We start from the raw sequence: 24047 nt of genomic DNA, 5'->3' as shown, positions 1-24047 counted from the left end.
ATTCTCACAGAGAACATAAGAACCAAGATATCTTGAAAAACAATCAGACTGTATCCATATACACATACTGTCATAGTATGTACTGGATTTGTCTGTTAATTAAGTATTTTCAGTAGTGAAAATTAATTATATCATATGAATTAATTCCCGGACATACTACAGTGACCTTTGACCTGTGTGTTCTGTGACCTACACATACAAAAAAAGACAAGTAATTTACTCAGTTGTTACCACTTAGCATTTACACTCGATAACCACCGTTCCGCAAGGTGTTGGGACAGTTCAGTTTAGACTGCTGTGAAAGTGATACCTTATCATATTCATAACATTCTCAACTCCTCAGCATCTCCAGAAATCACATTTACTGTCCTTTAACCACAGGATCCGCTTCCAAATAACAAGACTGAAAATGTTTAAATGCATCTCTGAAATTTAAATAAACATTATTTTATCATTAATACACTGAAAGCCTTGGCATTAACATAGAATCTGTTTATAGTTTCTTTCTTTCTTTTTTGTATCATTGCAGTTTAGAGGAAAATTGCAACTATAACTCAAGCACAAGTATATTCAAGTATATTTTATGGATACATTAAAACAAAAACGGCATAATTATTGGCATACTTGCATATACCAGGGGCAAATCATTGCATGATTGATCATTAGTCATGTACAAGAGATGAACGTTCACTTCTCAAGGGGAATCATGAATATCTGTGGACGCCACCTGATCCTGACCCCTGGTTGACCTGTTATTTAGAAAAGTCACAATTTGCAAAGGCTTGCACAAACTGCCAGACGTTCAATCTTGAATATTAACACTGCTCACAGACACAGGTTTGTAAAATTAATAAATCTCTCTTTTCTCAGACTTTTGCAGTTTCATATCCCTAAAACATTGATGTACAAATATTAAGAGTTTGATAAATAAAAACAGACTTAACATATATGGCGTTTCCATAAAAGACGTTTAAATGTTGAACTAACAAACTGTGAGTGGCAGGTGGGTATTTATTTATTTTTTTTGTTTTGTCCTCACTGAGTTTATCGGCTGGGACGGCCAGCCATGTATTGGGGAAATGGTGACAAATGACTGTAAGAGATTAGCAACCACAGGACCAGCCGAGCAAATACAAAACATCTGTTACAGTCCATGTGCCTCCGTCTCTCCTTCTTCACTACAATACTTGCTAATACAAACCCCCTATGTTAAATACCAAATATTTTATAAAAATTCTACTGAATCAGTGCACATTACATATTTTCTATAAAGATCTTGAGCAACCATGCCCTCCATGAATGCAATAGCACCATGTAAATTCTGCATAATACATCTCGAAATTGTATAAAAGTGGGAAAACTACATTTTTTTATTTAACTAGAAGGCTTTGTCAAGCTAGCATGACCATCAACAGGTTTTAGGACTGTTGTAGATTAAAGTTTTTAATTGATTTAGCAAGATGCAGTTGCCATAAACGTGTAAATTATAATCTGTTTGAATGACATTGATCTTATAGACAGTGACCTCTAAGGGCAGTGTGGTGTCAGTACAATAGTCAAGATAGAGGTTACAACTGAGTTCTCAAATAAAGCAAAATAAATATATAAAACAAGTATAAGAGATGTTTATTTGCTGAGATTCTAATACTAATTGAACAAAACCAATTATAATAGTGGTCTGTGTGTTATAAATTTATTTATAATATAAAAGAATAATCATGGAATTCTGAATTCTTTACAAAAAAAAACACATCGAAGCACTTGATTGTAAATTACACTTTTGTTTTTATTTGAATTAAAAACAAAAAACAAAAAAAAAACAATAGACCTATCAATTTTGTTACAAATCCAACAAGTATATGATTAAATACAGAAAACAGTATACAAAAAAAAGAAGGAAAAAAAAAACCTCACCAATGACTACGGATTGGTTGGAAAAAAATTAACAGTATACAGTATATTAGTTTTTCTGCTTTTCTGACAGCAGAATTGTTTGAGTAAACAGTACGTTCAGTAAAACTGCATAACTCATCCAACTTTACATGTTTTACTCAGTTCATATAATAACGTTCAATGTCAGCCAAATGTGAGGTAAAAGCTCGGACCCAAAATCTGGGCATGGATAGATCGAAGAGAAAGGGGACTGTCACCTTAAGTCATCATCTACCAAGCAACCCAACTTTCTTCCCCTTTACTTCGAATCGTCCTGCTGGTCTGCAGTGGCTCTCTTCAGAAGGCATGCTGCCTGACCAGGTCGCCTCGTCAGGACTGGAACTAGAAATGGAGCCATCTAGACTTTTTGGCCCAAGTCTGGGAGAACTTCTGCTACCCCTGACATCTCTTTCGCAACGGAAGCTCTCTCGCAGCAATGCCTCTTTTGTCTGGGACTGAACTACTGAAGGCCTTAGCGCCACAGTTTGTTGATTAAGATTTTCACTAGGCATCACCTCCAGCTCTGAATCACTGTCAGAGTCAATGGCAATAGGTTCTGAGGATGATCCAGGGCATGGCTTGAAGGCACAGTTGCTTTGACTACTTTGTCCAGTGTTTAATGGCTGCTTTTTCCCCTTGAAGTCTGTAGAGAAACCAACAGGAGACTTCAGCCTGAATCTTGAGGTCTTTGAGAATCCGCTTTTTTCGTCATCGTTGACTTCAAACAGCCAGCTGGTATCAAAGCTCATGTCATGCTTGAGCTGGCTTACGGCCCGCATGTTAAAACCTAGTAACACAGCAGGTTTGCGGGAGACAAAGTCTCGGTCACATGAGCGCCGATGGTTGGCAAAATGGCTCGAGACATCGGACTTCCACAACCAAAGGCTTGCAGCAAGTTTCTCGATCTCCCGTTGGGAAGGGTAGGGATGCCGATTGAAATAAGCTGTAAGGAAAGCTTTGCGTGCTTCATAGGATTCGTCGCCATGACCTTTCGGATCCAATGCCAACACGACTGGCTCCTCTGGCTTCTCAACAAAGACTGTAGGGTAATAGCTAGACTGGTCTACCATCTTCCTTCTCTTGGGGTCAGATGCATCTGGGGTGACTAACTCATGTTTGAGAGACCCAGCTCCAGGTGAACGCAGTCCAGGTGTGATGGGCTTGGTGCCTTTAGGGGTTTGGCAAACACCTCGGCAGTGCACCAAATGGAGCGTGATCGTGGAAGCAGTCATGTTGCTAGTGTACACTCCCAGGCAGTGGATGCACTTGTAAGTTAGTTTTTTCTCTACAGGGTGCAACGTTTGGAGTACTTGATGACGATCCCGTAAATGATGGGCTAGGGCGTCCGAGATGGGACCTTTGAGAATAGTGAAGCATAGCGGGCAGAGTGTCTTCCCAACTTCTTTCTTTTGCGACACCGAAGACTGGGACATGTTTCGGACCACAGAATCAATTTGAGTATCTTGCTGCTTTGTAGCCATCTTTGCAGGCTTTGCCATGGCGCTGTTTTGTGGTGGTTGATTGGCAGCTGAAGAGGCTTCAGGGTTCTCTTTCATGTTGTAGGTGGTTATAATAAGCTGAACATTTTTGGGGCTTCCTTGTTGAAGTGTGAGATCGAATGTAAGAGGAGAACCAGTTGGCGGATCCCCTGGCTCATTGGGGTGCGCCAGTCGCTTGTGTGCTACAATTTTCTCAACTTCGTGAAACGTGGAATGGCATTGGGGGCACGATAGCCCATGCACTAGCATATGGTTCAACAAAGAGTCACTAGGTAGGTAACGGTTACAGTACAGACACTTGCTTGTAAAGTTGTGAATTTTCATGATGTATTTAGCCATCGCCCTCACCTTCTCCGCCTGATGTTCCTTTTCAAAGTGAGCACTATATGTGCTTTCAGGGAAAAGTTCATTGCAGATGGTGCAAATCTTCCACTTTTGTGTTTGTGAGGTGTTCAGAGCATTGGCTGAAGCTTTCTTGGCCTGCAGTGACGTCAACGTGGCAGCAGCAGCATGCACGGATGAAGAGAGAGGTAGACTCTTCAAAGAGGGGGAGAAAGAAGCCGGCTGGGCATTAAGATGTATAGCACCATGTACTCCAAAGCTGCCCAGGTGTTTTCCTGTGTGTGACTGAGAGACCGCACCAGACACAAAAGCTTTATCAGGTAGTGTTACGCGTACTGGGTGACCAAGCATGGAGTTGCCTGCAAGGGTTTGCTTGAAATGGTTGCCGACAGGTAACCCCAACATTTTGGGCACATTGAAGCGATTCATTTGAGGTGTCTGAGGACGCACACCAGGAGTGATTGCAACGCCTCTTTGGATTAAGTTCGCCTGGGGCCTCTGCACTATGACATTGGTGTGCCCAATCATAGCGGTGACTTGATGGCCAATGCGCTCGTGGAACTCAATGACGTGCTGCACCAGTGCTTCATAAGAACGAGGTGTAAAGTGGCAGCTCTTGCAGTGAATCCCATGACTGTTGCCAGGGGCCTCTACACTGTTTTCTTGCTTCTCTGAGTTTTTTCCCAGGTAAGGTGTAGTTACATGCTGGAAGTGCTCCCTGTAGATATGCCTGCGCACCACATTGTACAGTCTATCTCGATAGGTGCACTTCTTGCAGTAGTACACCGGGAGCTCCTTTCGATCACCCAAAAAGGGCTTGTCTACCCGCATACCGTCCCTAACTCCAATTGGTGCTCCGTGAGGGCCAGCGAAACCCTGACGCACAATATTGTGAGGCATATGGAAGAGCCTGACATGGGCCTCCAGTGTCCTCTTGTTCCCACTGTATGTGCAATAGGAGCAATTAAGAAGGATCTTGCTCTCGAAGTCTTCTCTGTGAACATTGCGAAAGTGGTTTTTGTAGGCAGAGAAGTATTTGGAGGCAAACGGGCAATCTGAGCAGCAAAACTGCTTTGTTCTGTAGTCCTGCAACATTTGAAAAAGCAAATTACAAAATGTTTTCGCAATGCAAAATATTTTGCTTTGAGGACTTTTGTTGCAGTGGCTATGGGTGACATACCTGTGACTTTGTCCAAGATGGATCCCACATACAAATGTCAAGGTAAAATTGTTTTATGTAAGAATCACTGGGGCTAAGATCTTTGTAGTCCTACAGGAAAATGGACAGAAAATAACATTAATGAAGCAAAGATTTAAGTTTTATGCATTATCACAAAAGTTGTGTGTTATGATATTGTATTTGATGTTCAATATGACTTGGAAACAAAATAATAATTCAAGAAGAGTTACCTCCACATGCTCTTTGCAGTAGTCAAGCCCAATGTCACTCAGCAGTCTCTTGACTTTTTTCCTGGCCTTCCTCAGCCGAGTGAGGTTATTCACTGGAAGCTGAAACATCTCTTCTAAGAAAAGAAGGATTTTAGTAAAGCTTTCAGTTGTTAACATTTCAATAAACGATTACTATTTATGCTGTGCAGAACAATTTAGACTTATGCACTTATATGCAATATAAATGTAGTATCATTCAAAAGCAGTAGTTTTCAGTTATTAATACCATTGTAGAAATGCTCTAGTTGCAGTCAACCATGATTAACTTATTCCACAAGTGTAGGTGTTCAAAACAGAGGGGCTACAGGGATAAACATGAGCAGAAATCTGCTGGTCATGTGATTTCAACATATAGGCCCCCAGCTTTCATTAGCCTAATGAGAGCGTACATCACATTAAACAATTTTAAAGGGATAGCTCAGCAAAAAAAAAAAAAAAAGTATATCATCAATTACTGACCTACATGTCGCTCCAAATCTATAAGATTTTCATTCATCTTTGAATCATGAATAAAGCCATTTTTTATTAAATCTGAGATTTCGGTCTCGAAAGTACATTATACCAAAACTTTGATGCTTCAAAATCATAATTAAGAGTTTGTAAAAGTAATCCAAATCAATCAAACTGTTTATCCAAGTCTTCTGAATAGACACAATTGCTTTATATGATGAACAGATTTAATTTAGGCTTATGATCGATGCACACACACAGAGCACATCAAATATGGTAAATGGACCTTGATTCAAACATGAAAACCAATGAGGTTTGTTCTTGACACATAAGCATGTTTGAGCATCCACAAGAACCAGTGAGGTTTGTTCTCATGTGTCCATCGAGTATAGTTGGGATTCTGTTTACCATATTTACTGTGCTCTATGTATGTGCATTTTTTTTAAGTTTCAGGTGAACTGACTTACAGTGGAGGAAAAATAAATTAAACATAAAAGTCTTATGGGCTTGGAAGAACATGAGAGTGAGTAAATGACAGACATGATTTTCTTTTTGAGGTGAACTAACCATTATTCCATTAAACAATTCAACCAGGTTACACTTTTTAATTAATAATACATTAATTATTTAAGATACATGTTTTTAAAAAAAACTGAGACCAACAAAACAATCAGTATGTAATTGTGCATACATTAACCAAATGAAAAATACAACTGACACATCTTCCACAAATACTTAACAACCGTTTTAAAAACTTCACTTATCTTTTCTGCAGTTTACTTCTGTTCTAGCTTATGGTACAAACCCATCTTAAAGTGTCATTGTGCACGTCAAATATTGTTTTGTAAACAACAAATACATTTAAATGTAAATGTACAGTTATTATAAAAGTGACGTTAGTGCTATCAACTTGTCATTGGACTTAACATCCTCATCCTTAGGCATACAGTAAGCCAATGACGATCAGTTATGCTAAATGAAATCCAGCACTAGGGTCAATGGTGTGATAGAGTTTGTAAATGCAAAATGTAAACAAACCTCCCTTATAAAACTCTGACTCCTGAAACAAAACGCATACATGCAGCCCTGTAACTGGGAAGGCTGTTCATATGAATGCCACTCCACTAAACAACAATACAGGCCACAGCAGGCCTTTTTAGTGGTCTCAACAAAATATCCCTTTTATTTTAACAGGTTACGCTGGCGTTGCCCTGCCCAGCACGTATCAACTTTCCAATGGGAGGGAATTACTTCAAATGTATAATTTCATTTTAAAACAAACTTAGTTTAGCGATAAAAAGGCAATTGTTACTCCATGCACATACATGCAGTTAGCCCGTTAGCTTAGCCACACGGGATGCTTGATGTGCTCATTGAACTCCACACAAAAGCACTGATGACAAAGAGAAAAATGCAGACGTTTTTAAAGACACATTACCTGCTTTTCTTCACGGTCTCGCATGGAATTCCCTTCAAGCGATTTGCTTTCAGGCCAAAATAATAGTTAGGATGAGACGCCAGATACAGATGGAGGTTTATTCGGCAGATGCTGCAGTCCGCCGCGCCGCTGCCGCCGGTGGATTTCGGCAACTCATCCCGAATCCGCACCTTGTGTCTTCAGCTGGATTTATACAGACTACAGGGCAGCTTCTGTCCGCTCCATGAGCTTGTTCTTCAATACACGATTTGAATAGGCTGTTATGTCAATTCATTACAAGCACGGGGCACAGAACAGACTTTTTCTCTCTCATTACTGTTCCGTTCCTCAAACCAGCCCAGCCTGTTCAAAATGGCGGACGGTTGCAAACGGAAATGACATTTGTGTAAAGTTCAAAAGGGGCCACTTTGATGTCTGGAGACCATTCATCACCGCCGCTCAAGTCTAACCAAGTAGGTTCAAGTCGTTGGTTCACGAAAGAATCGCAGGTCTTGTTCTTGATTAAGTTATAATCGTTTGGGTTTACACTTCATTTGAGAGTATGATATTGTGTTAGTGATCAGATTAGTGCTGGTCCAGTCATCAGCGGTGATGCTGGTGGTAGGGTCAAATATACAAGACTACTGTCATATATCTACCAGTCCAACACTAACACATATTAATCTGGGTATCTTTATGATTAAAAATAACTATATTTGAGCATGAACTAGAAACAAAGTGGTTTTTGTTTTCAGAATCACTCAATGTTCACACTTGCTCATACATATTCAGGATTGAAGGCACCGAAACTAATAATTTAAAGTTGACATGAAATAAAAATTCACCCTATTTTCTAAACCCATGTTATTGATCTTATTGTGAATGTTTATGTTCACAATAAATATGTTTTATTTTTTTTAAGTTCGACCTCGTAACTTACACACTTTTCTCTGCTGATGTGTGCCAGACTTCTCTAATCATTTAGTTCACTTCTTAAACCATGCCTGGCGAATCGTATTTAAGCTTGCATTCAGATCTGCCTCCATGATCCATCCAATCAACAACCAATGTATAAAAACAAATCATTGCCCTACTTTTTTTCTTTTTCATTAATGTTTCACTCAACAATTTGTCGCTACTTTCATTTCATCACAAATATAAGGATAAACTAGTGAAGATAACATATTGGATGACCACTAATCTGAATATTGGAATATTGAATATGTCCCAGTCCCTGTAAGTGTACAGTCGTGGCCAAATGTTTTGAGAATTACATAAATATTGGAAATTGGAAAAGTTGCGTTGCAGATAAATGGCTTCACAGGCAAGGATATTGTGGCTAGATTGCACCTAAATCAACAATTTATAGGATCATCAAGGACTTCAAGGAAAGAGGTTCAATTCTTGTAAAGAAGGCTTCAGGGCGTCCAAGAAAGTCCAGCAAGCACCAGGATTGTCTCCTAAAGAGGATTCAGCTGCGGGATCGGAGTGCCACCAGTGCAGAGCTTGCTCAGGAATGGCAGCAGGCAGGTGTGAGCGCATCTGCACACACAGTGAGGCCAAGACTTTTGGAAGATGGCCTGGTGTCAAGAAGGGCAGCAAAGAAGCCACTTTTCTCCAAAAAAAACATCAGGGACAGATTGATCTTCTGCAGAAAGTATAGTGAATGGACTGCTGAGGACTGGGGCAAAGTCATATTCTCCGATGAAGCCCCTTTCCGATTGTTTGGGGCATCTGGAAAAAGGCTTGTCTGGAGAAGAAAAGGTGAGCGCTACCATCAGTCCTGTGTCATGCCAACAGTAAAGCATCCTGACACCATTCATGTGTGGGGTTGCTTCTCATCCAAGGGAGTGGGCTCACTCACAATTCTGCCCCAAAACACAGCCATGAATAAAGAATGGTACCAAAACACCCTCCAACAGCAACTTCTTCCAACAATCCAACAACAGTTTGGTGAAGAACAATGCATTTTCCAGCACGATGGAGCATAAGGCAATAAGGCAAAAGTGATAACTAAGTGGCTCGGGGACCAGAATGTTGAAATTTGGGTCCATGGCCTGGTAATTCCCCAGATCTTAATCCTATTGAGAACTTGTGGTCAATCCTCAAGAGACGGGTGGACAAACAAAAACCCACTAATTCTGACAAACTCCAAGAAGTGATTTTGAAAGAATGGGTTGCTATCAGTCAGGATTTGTCCCAGAAGTTGATTGAGAGCATGCCCAGTCGAATTGCAGAGGTCCTGAAAAAGAAGGGCCAACACTGCAAATACTGACTCTTTGCATAAATGTCATGTAATTGTCGATAAAAGCCTTTGAAACGTATGAAGTGCTTGTAATTATATTTCAGTACATCACAGAAACAACTGAAACAAAGATCTAAAAGCAGTTTAGCAGCAAACTTTTGGAAAACTAATATTTATGTAATTCTCAAAACTTGGCCACGACTGTATAGTGCTTACACCTCTTATCATGGAGAACCAACCCTATAAGCAGATATGAAACTGGATCAGTATGAAAAATTTAATGCTTATATATATATATATATATATATGTATATGTGTGTGTGTGTGTGTGTGTGTGTGTGTGTGTGTGTTTATATTTTTTATTATATTATGTTGACATACTGGAAGATTTAAATGGTATATGGAGATAAAATATTGCACATCCTTCACCTAAATCTCTCTCTCTCTCTCTCTCTCTCTCTCTCTCTCTCTCTCTATATATATATATATATATATAGAGACATAACAAGGTGATTTTCCTCGTACTACAAAGCCCCAGCCTAGGGCATCACCTGGGATCTTTAATTATAAAACTCACATAATCTGTAGTTCAAGGTTCTTTGCGTGCCCAGCTAATCATGATGTATGCATGACTTAAAGATAGAGATAGAAATAATAGGTCCTCGCAATTACATGTCTTTTCAGCACTGTCAAAAATAATACACAATAATACACATTCTATCAGTCACTACATTAGAAACTGATAGATTTATGTCACTACATTTTTTGCATAGACTTTTAGAATGCTTTTCTTCTGGAATATAAAGATTATGCCCGTAATAGATTTTCAAAAGCATGCAAATGCTCTCCTATAACCTGATGTAGGATTGCATCGAATTGCAAGGGCAGTGGTAAGGGAAGCAGTGAATGGCTATCCACGTGAACTATGCTGCTGGTGGGTCAAACTTCCACGTCGTCCATTTGTAGGCACTTTTAGATCCTTAGTTGTGTGAGCTGGAATTAGAAATCAGAATTAATTAATAATTATAATTCATTACATTTATATAGCGCTTTTCTAGGCACTCAAAGCGCTTACATAGTCTGGGGGTATCTCCTCATCCACCACCAGTGTGCAGCATCCACTTGGATGATGCGACGGCAGCCATATTGCGCCAGAACGCCCACCACACACCAGCTTACTGGTGAAGAGGAGACAGAGTGATGAAGCCAATCAGTAGATATGGGGATTGTTAGGAGGCCATGATGGTCAGAGGCCAATGGGCGAATTTAGCCAGGATGCCGAGGTCACACCTCTACTCTTTTCAAAAGACATCCTGGGATTTTTAATGACCACAGAGAGTCAGGACCTCGGTTTAACATCTCATCCGAAGGACGGTGCTTGTTGACAGTATAGTGTCCCCATCACTACACTGGGGCGCTAGGACCCACACAGACCACAGGGTGAGCACCCCCTGCTAGCCTCACTAGCACTTCTTCCAGCAGCAACCTAGTTTTCTCAGGAGGTCTCCCATCCAGGTACTGACCAGGCTCAGCCCTGCTTAGCTTCAGTGGGAAACCGGTCTTGGGCTCCAGGGTGATATGGCTGCCGGAGGAATTATGAATTAGAAAAGTTTATACATGGGTTTTCACTACCATTTGAATGTTTGGGTTTATGCTCAGCAAGGCTTTATTTGACTTTATTTAATCAAATATACAATAAAACGCTAATATTGTAATAAATGTGCACAATTTGAAATTTCTATTTGATTATATTTTGAAATGTAATTTATTCCTGTGATGGCAAAGCTGAATTTTCAACAGCCGTTACTACAGTTTTTGGTGTCACATGATCCTTCAGAAATCATTCTAATTTGCTAAATGGGTGCTCAAGTAATATTTCTTATAATTATCAATGTTGGAAACAATTGTGCTGCTTAATGTTTTTTATTTTTATTTTTTAGAACAGTTTCTTTTTTGTCAATTTTCCTGCATCTTTGTTGAATAAAATTATTACAAAAAGGTAATACTGACCCTGTTATATTATATTAGTACTTAGAAATATATATCAGTCATTTGCTCAAATGGTTATGTTGGCCTAATGGTGCTCTTGTATTAAATTTTGTCATGTCAGGGGATCCATGAATAGTTGGGGTTATGAAAAGGGGCCTTTGGTGTAACATTAAATAATGAGAAACCCTAGGTTAAGGAGCTGGGTTGCTGACACAAAGGGTGCAGGTTACATGTATGGGTGTCCATGAAAATAGAGAGTTACTGAGCTCATTATGCTGTGCCTTTGAGCAAGGCACTTAACACTTGCTTTATTACTCCAGAGGGGCTGACCTCTGGCTTAATTGGGCCATTTGCCTAAGCACCATCTCAAGCTCTAACACGCCATATCATAGCACTGAAATATATTTGTTGTATTTGAGAAGATTTTGCTACCAGATAAGAAGTAACTGTTGTCCTCACATGGAAGAGTTTTGTGCAGCGTGAAGGGGCTGTCAGCCTGGTCTTCTTGGCTTTGGTGTGTTTTACATTCAACCTCTTCATTCTCTGTCTCATGCAACAGTTCAGAAAGACAGCGTCACCGGCGAAAGTTAATGCAGAATTGATACAGCAGCCCACTGTCAAAGAAGTGGTGCTTCAGAGAGACTGCAGAGTGAAACAGCAAGACAAAACTTGAAATAGAAAATTCACTGTAGATATAATGTTACTTGAAGAAGTCATCGCTTTATACACGGGTATGTTGCATTAGATTAAATTAATAAGCAGTGCATTTAGACCTGATTAATGGTGAAATAAAACACACACTATTGTGCTCTTACCATGCTGAATGATACCATGCTCTAGTTCTGTAACAGCCAATCAATTAACATGTAACCAGGGAAAGAATGTTCATAAGCCACTCCCTTTTGCTGTCTCAGCTGGAAGATGGAGTCTCTGCTTGTAATCAGACTTTTAAAAAGCAACAGATACATTTTTGATACATGAATTCTGAAAAAACATGTTTGAAAGAGACTAATAATAAACTAATAATGAAAATACTTCTACAGAATTTATGACTGTAGGTAAATGTTAATTTCTACATTTACAAATACACTACCGTTCAAAAGTTTGGGTTTTGAAAGAAGTCTCTTATGCTCACCAAGGCTCCATTTATTTGATTAAAATACAGTAAAAACATTCATATTGTGAAATTATTATTACAATTATTACTATTTAAAATAACTGTTTTATCATGGTGTTTGTAATTTATTCATGTGATGACCAAGTTAAATTAAAGTCATTTTAATATGCTGCTTTGGTGCACAAGAAATATTTCTTATTAATGTTGAAAAAATTGCTTAATAGTTTGTGAAAGCCATTATAATTTTTTTCAGGTTTCTTTGATGAATATAAAGTTCAAAACAACAGCATTTATTTGAAATATAATTATGATCTTTTTTTTTTGTAACATTAGAAATGTATTTACTGTCACTTCACTGGTAATGGCATCCTTTCTGAATAAAAGTTTTAATTCCTCAATTTACTGACCTCAAACCTTTTTTTTTCTTTACATTTCAAGTTATAGAAATTAATAGTAGTTAAGTTCTCTAGATAACATCAGAACAGGCGGAAGGTCTACAGTCGTGGCCAAAAGTTTTGAGATTTACATAAATATTAGTTTTCAAAAAGTTTGCTGCTAAACTGCTTTTAGATCTTTGTTTCAGTTGTTTCTGTGATGTACTGAAATATAATTACAAGCACTTCATACGTTTCAAAGGCTTTTATCGACAAATACATGACATTTATGCAAAGAGTCAGTATTTGCAGTGTTGGCCCTTCTTTTTCAGGACCTCTGCAATTCGACTGGGCATGCTCTCAATCAACTTCTGGGACAAATCCTGACTGATAGCAACCCATTCTTTCATAATCACTTCTTGGAGTTTGTCAGTATTAGTGGGTTTTTGTTTGTCCACCCGCCTCTTGAGGATTGACCACAAGTTCTCAATGGGATTAAGATCTGGGGAGTTTCTAGGCCATGGATCCAAATTTCAACATTCTGGTCCCCGAGCCACTTAGTTATCACTTTTGCCTTATGGCACGGAGCTCCATCGTGCTGGAAAATGCATTGTTCTTCACCAAACTGTTGTTGGATTGTTGGAAGAAGTTGCTGTTGGAGGGTGTTTTGGTACCATTCTTTATTCATGGCTGTGTTTTTGGGCAGAATTGTGAGTGAGCCCACTCCCTTGGATGAGAAGCAACCCCACACATGAATGGTGTCAGGATGCTTTACTGTTGGCATGACACAGGACTGATGGTAGCGCTCACCTTTTCTTCTCCGGACAAGCCTTTTCCCAGATGCCCCAAACAATCGGAAAGGGGCTTCATCGGAGAATATGACTTTGCCCCAGTCCTCAGCAGTCCATTCACTATACTTTCTGCAGAAGATCAATCTGTCCCTGATGTTTTTTTGGAGAGAAGTGGCTTCTTTGCTGCCCTTCTTGACACCAGGCCATCTTCCAAAAGTCTTGGCCTCACTGTGTGTGCAGATGCGCTCACACCTGCCTGCTGCCATTCCTGAGCAAGCTCTGCACTGGTGGCACTCCGATCCCGCAGCTGAATCCTCTTTTGGAGACAATCCTGGCGCTTGCTGGACTTTCTTGGACGCCCTGAAGCCTTCTTTACAAGAATTGAACCTCTTTCCTTGAAGTTCTTGATGATCCTATAAATAGGATCATCAAACATGCAATCTTAGTAGCCACAATATCCTTGCCTGTGAAGCCATTTATCTGCAACGCAATGATGGCTGCACGCGTTTCTTTGCAGGTCACCATGGTTAACAATGGAAGAACAATGATTTCAAGCATCACCCTCCTTTTAACATGTCAAGTCTGCCATTCTAACCCAATCAGCCTGACATAATGATCTCCAGCCTTGTGCTCGTCAACATTCTCACCTGAGTTAACAAGACGATTACTGAAATGATCTCAGCAGGTCCTTTAATGACAGCAATGAAATGCAGTGGAAAGGTTTTTATGGGATTAAGTTAATTTTCATGGCAAAGAAGGACTATGCTATTCATCTGATCAATCTTCATAACATTCTGGAGTATATGCAAATTGGTATTATAAAAACTTAAGCAGCAACTTTTCCAATTTCCAATATTTATGCAATTCTCAAAACTTTTGGTCACGACTGTATACTGAATTTGTGGGATGTAGCTGAAAACATCTGGAAATAAAATGGACTCGGTAACAGATATATACAGTGGACAAAATATTATGTCAGTATTAAACATTATGAGGGAGGACTGCAATTGCCTATACTCCAGAAATAAGCACCAGATTAACATTTTGAACTTGCCGTGCCGTCATCCTTTCTGAATCTGTTTTGGCATCTTTAACTTATCACACACTATAAAGATGAAAAGATGGTAGCATACATTGATAAATACAGTCTCTTCATTGAAACGAGTCAAATAAACGGGTCCTAATATGAGTCAACAGAGAAGGAAAAGAGACATGACCTTCTAATATACTTTTTGTTTTTGGTGTACACTGTACAGTAAATAATGTGCCGTGCTGCATAAGCTGGACAGCAGTCTCTGTCAATCTTTATGAGCAATCAGTAAAAAAGCTCCTGAGCCACAGAACAATTCAGGTGCATTCGCAAATGGTGTCTGTGGTCCTTTATCAGCTTGCTATCATGTCACAATCTTCAAAACTAAGATAGTTGTATTAGCAACCATTATCATACAAAAAATAAGATTATTAGGCTACCTACTATAACAGAATAATGTTTCGATATCCAACAAATAAAAGTGGTGAGAGTCGTGTAAATGTCCTCCTGGGACTAGCTTCTTCTTCTATATATATATTTGTTACAGGTCCCGGGCAGTCGGGAAGACTGTAAGCAGTAATCAACTTGACATTAAATGAGAGAGAGAGACAAGAATTAGTTGTTTCCTTAACGGTCCTCTTTGTTGTCTGAGGATGCGCTGCAATCGTCATGGTAACTCTACTCTCTCAACTGTCACCCAGAGGTCAGAAAATGCAGCTGAACTACACAGTGCAAACTCATCATATATTTAAGTAATTAAGTATAAGTAATTATAAGTAATTAAGTATAATTAAGTAATGTATAAAAATGAAATATATATAAATAATTTAATTTGTGACCCAAACTATATGTAGGGTGGTCACACACACACACACACACACACATATAGGCTATATAGCCTAACCCTAGTGGTTAGAGAGTTTGACTCCTAACCCTAGGGTTGTGGGTTCGAATCTCTGGCCGGCAATAACACGACTCAGGTGCCCTTGAGCAAGGTATCAAACCCCCAACTGCTCCCCGGGCGCCGCAGCATAAATGGCTGCCCACTGCTCCGGGTGTGTGTTTACAGTGTGTGTGTGTGCTCACTGCTCTGTGTGTGCACTTTGGATGTGTTAAATGCAGAGCACGAATTCTGAGAATGGGTCACCATACTTGGCTGAATGTCACGTCACTTTTCACTTTTCCTGTAATCGTCACCTCAGCCTTTTGGAGTCTGGTCATCATTGTACTTTGAATGTTTCCAGTAGCTCCATGAATGTTCTGTTAAGTATCTGCTTCTGTGCACTTGTTTCCTTCGCTTTATTTGTGCTCTTGTGTTTACTAAACATCCAGTGAACCGAGGCAGCAGTTTTTCGATACTGTGACATGTTGTGTATACAAATACTCTGTCTCGATATCCATTGTTAAAAGAACTTTAAACATTGTTCCAAGTTTAGGGTGATTTTACAGCCAAGACTTTCCAGACAAAACATTTAAAAGGTAGCTGCTCTGACGCTGTCTTAACTTAATTTTTAAATGTAAACATTACCAACCGTATCGGATACTGGAAAACATTTCAACAGTTTCACACAATGGCCACATGGTGTCAGTAAAAGAGTTAACAGAGAAACACACAGTCATACCACGAGCTTTCTTGAGGATCTTCTACACTGAGATAATCACTTAAATTTGGACTCGGGTCCAAATACCATGTTGACTTAAATTGCTTTCAGTTAAAGCTATTTTTAAAACCTAATTCTCGGTACCAGATTACAGTTGCAGTGTCTTACACTCTCACCAAAAAGGTACAAAAATTGTCAATGAGGCAGACTAAGGGTAAAGCTAATGATACACTATAAAAATGCAGTGCAGTACATAGTAGTTCATTTTATATTTTGTGTTATTTAGTTAATGCTTATTTACTTTAATTTTAGTATCATGTGTTACATGATGGTCTTGTGTTGATGACACTATGATTATTTGTCACAGTTGCTGGAGATGACAGCTGTATCAGTACATTTTACAATGACAATCAAGTTTTAATAGCTCAAATTTATTAACATTTTATAATTTCATGACAATTATGAAAAGTAACAAATATAGTCACAAAATTGCATCCCGTAATGTTTGTTGTCATTGTGAGTTGTCACTACGGTTTGACAGTTATCGTTATGCTGGAAAGTGTGTAGGCATGACAGTAACTCGTTCTTCTTTAATTTATAGACTAAAACAAAAACAATAGGCTTACACAATACTGAGAATCAACCCTGCATGAAAATAAAAAGTGCGGTAGCTAATTTGTAATTTTTGTTTTATAAAACCTTATTAATACGTTTATTTTTCACTGTACAAAATTCTACTTTTTCTTTTGATTTGGAGTAAAAGTAACTTGGACTTGTTTTGGCGAGAGTGACAGCTGGAAAGAGGGCGTGGCCTCACTGCGCGGCCGCTTTTAAAGCAGCGTGATTTACTTTCTTTTCAACATACATCCTGCCCTGCTCACCGAGAGACCATCTGAAACTAAAAAGCGTCAACTTGCAAAAGTTCTGTTTGGAGAGTGGCTAAAAGAGCTGACTTCATTTCTAGCAACTGGTGGGATCGTCGGAACATTAATGAAACCTGAACCGCAGTAATAAGTTGTTCACTTCATCGAAACATCAGCAGAAATCATGACGGCGGAGCAGCATCAGCTGAATTTGGACTACGGCGACTTTGACATGAGGTTTGGTGTGAAGAAGGAGTCTGCAGCTTTGGCACCGGACCGCTCTTTTATCCAGCAGTGCGGTGTACACGTACCAGGCTCCGTGTCCAGCACACCCATGAGCACCCCGTGCAGCTCTGTGCCTTCATCACCGAGCTTCAGCCCGAGTGGACAGAGGAGCGGTGCTGACGATCTCTACTGGACCCTGAGCACGGGGGCTTATCCACAGCACGCAGATCCACACTGTCTTGAACTGACACCTGAGGATGTCCGGGAAGCCTTAGGCGCCAATCTCATGCATGCACACCCTCCTCAGCTCCACCAGGCAGAGATGGAGGGATACAGGAGCATGGGTCAGTTCCACGCACCAAACATGCATCAGTATCATCATCAGCAGCAGTACACCGAGCTCGGCCACAATCCAGACTTCGCGCAAGGCAAAAGCGTGGAGCAGTTAATGGAGCATCTCGACTGTTCATCTCAAGGCGCAACGCACCTAAAGTCCCATAATTTCCACCAGCAGACGCACCACAGGCGCAGCGAGCGCGCGGAGAGCCGCTTCTCCGACCAGCAGCTGGTGTCCATGTCTGTGCGCGATCTCAACCGACACCTCCGCGGCATGAGCAAGGACGATATTATCCGCCTCAAGCAGAAACGCCGTACCTTGAAAAACCGCGGGTACGCTCAGTCTTGTCGGCACAAACGCGTTCAGCAAAAACACACGCTGGAGAGCGAGAAGACGAGCCTGGCGACGCAAGTGGAGCAGCTGAAGCGCGAGCTCAACAGGCTGGTGCGCGAGAGGGACGCGTATAAACTCAAATGCGAGAGGCTCGTTGTCGGAATGAACTGTCAGAGTAAAGGACCCTCTTGTGAAAATCCATCGTCACCTGAATTTTTGCGATAGTTCAGCACACAAATAAGATTTCTAACATTTCTTCTTCTTTTTCCAAAAAAAAAAAAAAAAAAAAAAAACATGGTCTGACCACAGAAACATGCCTAAAAACCAGTTGGAAGACAAGCAAACCATCTAAGTCTGATTTTAGGTGTTTCTGTCAGCAGAGGAGAAAGTTTTTATTCTGTTATTCAGTACTTTATGTTTTTACTAGACTTTACCTCTGACATGTCAAGCTGGTTTTGATAATGTATCTTCTATCTTCTAGTTTTCACAACAGTCTCCATCAGTCATCTCAGCTATGCAAATGACATTTTACCTTTTTTTGGCAATAGAAGCATTGCATTGGTGTTTGTGTTTTTTTGTTTAATTAATCAGTTATACCATGTGTTCCAGTTGTTCCTTGAAACTCTTGAAGAGTAAACGATTGTGATTTCATTGTTACCTCCAGAATAAATTTTTGAAAAAAAAAAAAAGTCATTCGGTTTCCCTTGTTTTGTTTTTTTACACTTCCCCAGAACACAGTTCATGCTGTATTTTATTGCGCGAAACATACATAGCACAGATGTTTTATATGTAACCCATCAACAGACTGACTTGAAACACTAACAAATATGTTAACCTATACACACACACAAAATATCATGAGAGCATAAAAACCCCAGTACACAGGTATGACTGCTTGCAGCAACCTTTGACCTTGCTTAACGGCTGTTTCCTGAGACAACTGTGTTTCTAATGACTCGAGAGACTCAGCGAAGAGCTGCGCGGCACTGATTGTACCAAGGTGGAAATAAGTTTAGCCCTCTGCTCTCTCCTTAAAAGGAAAGCAAAGGCCATCCATCTGAACTGTTGTTTGATTTCTCTTGAAAGTAATTGTTGTACTAAGAACTCCAATAACACTGACCATTTAGCTGGAAAGGCCAGCCCATTATGACAGACTTCACGAGCAAAGTGAGTAATCTACACTCTAAACCACAATGCGCTTTGGAACATTTGCACTTGTAATGAATTAAAAAGATTTAAACATGCAAACTTAAAATGTGCAAATACTTTGGTAATGAAAATAAATTTTAAAAGCTAAATAAGTTGCTGATACACTTTCACAACATTGACATATAGATCTTCAAGCACTGGTTGTTATTTTTGCATTACACAACTCTCCTTCTCTCGGGATCCAAACAACATGTGTGGCAAAACAGCCTTTAACCCTTGACCTTGTTGTCAACTGGTCCTTTAGTGCAAGTTAGTGCAAGACCGACCTCTTTGTAATGACCTGCCACCTGTGCAAGACAGGGCCACAGGTGTAAAAGCAGTTTTTCACTAAGCAACAGCTTTATGATCTCTTTCTCATCCCGTTTAGAATGAAAAGTAGCTTGACATTCATAAGTGAGAATGATTTTTAATTAATAGGGTGCTTTCACACTTGGTTGGATTGGAGTTGTTTGCCCCATTGGTTAGTAACGACGGCGCAGAATAAGTAAAAAAAATGCCTAGCATTGCTCTTTTCACTTTTATATGTATGTTTGTTTCCAAAGTTTCAGTATAAACAGCACTTGCATCTGTCTTACTGTACTGCTGCTCTAAAGAAGCCTGAAGGCGAACAGAAATTAGATATAGGCCTTCAGCTCTCTGCATGCAGTGCGTCAGTAATGCTCGTCAGGAAAGTGAGTGAAAGACACATTTTTATCAAATAATACGTCATTTATAGTGGTCTACTTCCACGATTTGGCACGATTGTGAACTGTGCCTTGTACCCCCAGGCCACCCCTAAAGCAACCCGGGTGTGCACCAAAATAGGTTTATCATTTATTCAGGTTTCTTATTATTCCACAGTAAGCTATTCTGTATATTTGCTGTATATTTACACTGTAGCCTACTCAACATTGCTCGGGTTCCATCTACATGACTGTATACAAATGCATGCATTTTTTTTACATGTAGATAATCATTTGTATCATTAATCTTTGTTTTGTTTTGTTTGCTGTTCTTGTTGTGAGAAGTACTCGATGCACAATGTTTTATCACAGCATATGCAGTGGCGTTGTAAAAGTCACTAACAACCTCTCCCTGCGCAAGATATTTTGGCTAATGTGAACCCTCCCGTCCCCTCCTTCCCCCACTCTGCCTTTGCCCGAGGGGGAGGGGGCCATTGAGTCAGCACTTTGCCCAAGGTGTCTGCTTCTCTGTGGCATCAGAGGGTCACTGAAACCAGAAAGACTGGAGCAGGAAGAGACCAAGAACAAGCAAAAGCGCAAAAAAAGTTGATATTAGATAAACAGAGGCTTTTGAATTTCCGGTAGAAAAATTGTAGTTAGGATGAGCTGGCTTTAAAGTATTTTTTATACATAAATCCATTCCAATGAATGTCAATGTTTAGTATTAATTTATTAACTTGCCACATTGTTTGGCATTGGCAACTGCATGTGTAGTTTTAATATAAAATACATTATATTTATTACATTTATAAATTTAATGTAATATACATTTATATATATCACATTAAATAAAAAAGAATATTTCATTTTATACTGATAATAATATAAAATAATAGTATTGAATATATTGTGTTTGATAACACTGATTAATTACATTAAAAAAAGAATTACCTTGTGCCAGTTAAAGCCTTTACATATTTTTAATAAATTAAATATGTCTATTTCATTTAAAATTTTATTATAATGTACATTATATGTATAAATGTGATATATTTTATAACTGTATTTATAATTGTATATTATTTCATTCACAACTTCAATATAATAGACATTGTATTACATTTATAAATTTAATATAAAAATGTAATAACATTTAAAAACAAGATATATTAAACAAGATCTACTTTGTGCCATTAGCATTTAGAATGTTTTTTTTTTTTTTAGTAGTAGTACATACAACAGTTGTCTGTAGTTTTGGTACAAAAACCCTAGCAAGTTCAGTTCAGTTAGATCACTAATAAGTATTCTCTGGCTGAACATTGAGTCAAGTGCCTGATCTCTCAAGCAGAACTTGGCTGGTCAGAACTGGTCTGTTCCTGCTTTCAGGGTGTTTTGTAGTGTGGATAACACCAATGTCCTCTATCTCTCTCAGCCTTCACGTGAACAGCAGCAGCCGTGTGGCAGTGAGGATGGATGGGGATATATGGCGCTTCCTCTTTCACTTCCTAAATAGAGGTCTGGTCAAGTGACTCTGTTCGAGAGTGAGGGGAGATGAAGTGAAGGAATGCAATGCGGCGACGGAGCAAGTGGTTTCCGCTCAGGATGTCCACTTGTTTCTGTGTTTGGAGCCATGACTGCTAGTGGAAGGAGGGGGGAGGAGAGATTCTTTCTGATTTACTGTTTCATAAGCACTTTAAATCAGTGAAATTCTTGACTTACTTTACTATGTCAGTAATGTAGTGCAGCAATGTTATCTGCAAACAGAAGTCAAACCAAATTGAAGGGAATCATTTTTTTTTTTTTTTTTTTTTTTAGATTTTCATTATTTTAGGCCTCTAATTTTCATGGCAAGGACAAAACAGTTCTTGTTTTGTGTCCTATTTTTATAGTCATTTATACATGTTTGGAATGACATGAGGCTGGGTAAATGATGACATTCATTTTTAGGTGAACTATCACAATATTTTGAGTTTTTTACTGCATACTTATGAAAAGGGTTTCTAAAGTGGAAGCTAAGGTGCTTAGGAACTTTGCAAACTCGTGCATTTCATAGAAGAAAACCTCAGATAAGCAGATGCTCACTGGTCTTTGTGCGTCAGAACTGATGACAACACTTCATGAGCACACAACATACACATGACCCACTGAGGAGAATTCAGGCTTCCTCCCACACTGTCACTTCCTTCTCCCTAACAGACAGCTGCCACTGATACACTTGCCTTTTAGCCTGGCTAAAGTACAGGATTAAACCAGCCATAAAACACTGTGGGTCATGCCTTTGTTGAAGTCTCGTGTGCTTTTATTTTGAAACCACAAACCTGAAGGCTGAACATTTCATGAGCACTGAGTTGACAAAAAGTATTCAAAATAGATTCAAGAATTTGAGTGAATTTCCCAAGTAATGGGCTGAGGCTGGGGTCAAGGCATACAGACGTGTCAAGTAATTTGGCTACAGTTGTCTTGCCACTCATGACCCACAGACAATGTCAGAGGCATCTTGCCTGGGCTAAGGAGAAGAACTGGACTGTTGCCCAGTGGTCCAAAGTCCTCTTTTCAGATGAGAGCAAGTTTTCTATTTCATTTGGAAACCAAGGTCCTAGAGTTCACAGCCCAAGTTGCTTGAAGTCCAGTGTTAAGTTTCCACAGTCTGTGATGATTCGGGGTGCAATGTCATCTGCTAGTGTTGGTCCATTGTGTTCTTTGAAAACGAAAGTCACTGCACCCGTTTACCAAGAAATGTTTGAGCATTTCATGCTTCCTTCTGCTGACCAGCTTTTTCAAGATGCTGATTTCATTTTCCAGCAGGATTTGGCAACTGCCCACACTGCCAAAGCACCAAAAGTTGGTTAAATGACCATGGTGTTGGTGTGCTTGATTGGCCAGCAAACTCACCAGACCTGAACCCCATAGAGAATCTACGGGGTATTGTCAAGTGGAACATGAGAAACGAGAAACCAAAAAATGCAGATTAGCTGAAGGCCACGGTCAAAGAAACCTGGGCTTCCATACCACCTCAGCAGTGCCACAAACTGATCACCTCCAAGCCACACTGAATTGAGGCAGTAATTGAAGCAAAAGGAGCCCCTACCAAGTATTGAGTACATGTACAGTAAATTAATATACTTTCCAGATGGCCAATGATTCACAATTTTTTTCATTTTTTACATTTTTTTTATTGATCTTATGACGTATTCTAATTTGTTGAGATTGGTGAGTTTTTGTTAAATGTGAGCCAAAATCATCACAATTAAAAGAACCAAGACTTAAACTACTTCAGTCAGTGTGCATTAATTTATTTAATACACGAGTTTCACAATTTGAGTTGAATTACTGAAATATATTAACTTTTCCACGACATTATAATTTATTGAGATGCACCTGTACTTGCAGCATAATCAAATGTATTTATAAGCATATCTTTAGTTGCAGCTCAGCACTACTTCTGCACAATTAGAGTGAATTAAGTACAAAATGAGTTGTTCCAATTTAGCAGACTTTAAGTAAACTGGTTTAGTATACTTAAAGTACAGTTGCCTGGTATTTTTATTTAGCACATAAATATGTAAATGAATATGTAGTATGCTGAGTACAAAATAAATGTATTTTAAATATATTTTAGTATAATTTGTTTTTTCACGGGTGAAAACGAATTTTTAAATGTTGTTCGCACACAAAAAAAAACAGCTTTTACAGTGCTTTGCCAAACAGATGACACTGTCAGCTAAAAAAAATGTGTCATGTTCAATGGAATTAAAGATGAATGTTTTTCATAGAATACAGACTTTCAACATGCTTTCGTCTTAAAGGTGGAGCCAAATGTCGCAGATAACGTGGAATAATTCATAGTGAAATGTAGTAAATGACAGTGGTTCCTCATTATTGTTAAATGAATCCCATGCAGTCCAGAATCATAATCGTTTCTAAAAAAAAGAGTTTTATGTACTCCCAACAAAATGTGAAATAGGACAGGGATGAAGGAAGTCCTGCTGCTGAAGTTGCTGTGACATGCTCATTGCTAAATAACCAGTGTTAGAGTATCATTGATGCTATTGATACTTTTATAATTTTAGTTTTATTTAATATTTTGAATTAGATTTTTACATGTTGATTTAAATTTTAGTTAGTTTTGGCAATTCTGTTTTCGTCATGATTATTATTATTATTATTATGTATAGTTTTTTA

The 24047-nt window shown here is 39.1% G+C and overlaps 2 protein-coding genes and 1 pseudogene across 2 annotated transcripts; 1 reads left to right on the top strand and 2 right to left on the bottom strand.

Moving 5' to 3' along the window:
• Nucleotides 1-1819: 1819 nt before the first annotated feature.
• On the bottom strand, nt 1820-7677 carry LOC132119505 (activity-dependent neuroprotective protein a). The gene is made up of 4 exons (XM_059529538.1): nt 7111-7677; nt 5184-5296; nt 4954-5043; nt 1820-4859 (listed from the first exon to the last, which is right to left on the bottom strand). The coding sequence occupies exons 2-4, from the start codon at nt 5289-5291 to the stop codon at nt 2160-2162; spliced, it is 2898 nt and encodes a 965-aa protein (XP_059385521.1). The 5' UTR covers nt 5292-5296; nt 7111-7677; the 3' UTR covers nt 1820-2159.
• A 3130-nt stretch (nt 7678-10807) lies between these two features.
• LOC132119767 (5S ribosomal RNA) lies at nt 10808-10924 on the bottom strand (annotated as a pseudogene).
• A 6162-nt stretch (nt 10925-17086) lies between these two features.
• On the top strand, nt 17087-18255 carry LOC132119504 (transcription factor MafB-like). The gene has a single exon (XM_059529537.1). It carries the CDS (start codon nt 17284-17286, stop codon nt 18217-18219), a length of 936 nt encoding a protein of 311 aa, XP_059385520.1. The 5' UTR covers nt 17087-17283; the 3' UTR covers nt 18220-18255.
• Nucleotides 18256-24047: the final 5792 nt, after the last annotated feature.

The sequence above is a fragment of the Carassius carassius genome, chromosome 38 (genome assembly GCF_963082965.1).
Source record: "Carassius carassius chromosome 38, fCarCar2.1, whole genome shotgun sequence".
In the NCBI taxonomy this organism is placed as follows: Eukaryota; Metazoa; Chordata; class Actinopteri; order Cypriniformes; family Cyprinidae; genus Carassius; species Carassius carassius.
The sequence above is the reverse complement of the archived record's forward strand: the minus strand, read 5'-3'. Positions and strand labels throughout refer to the sequence as shown.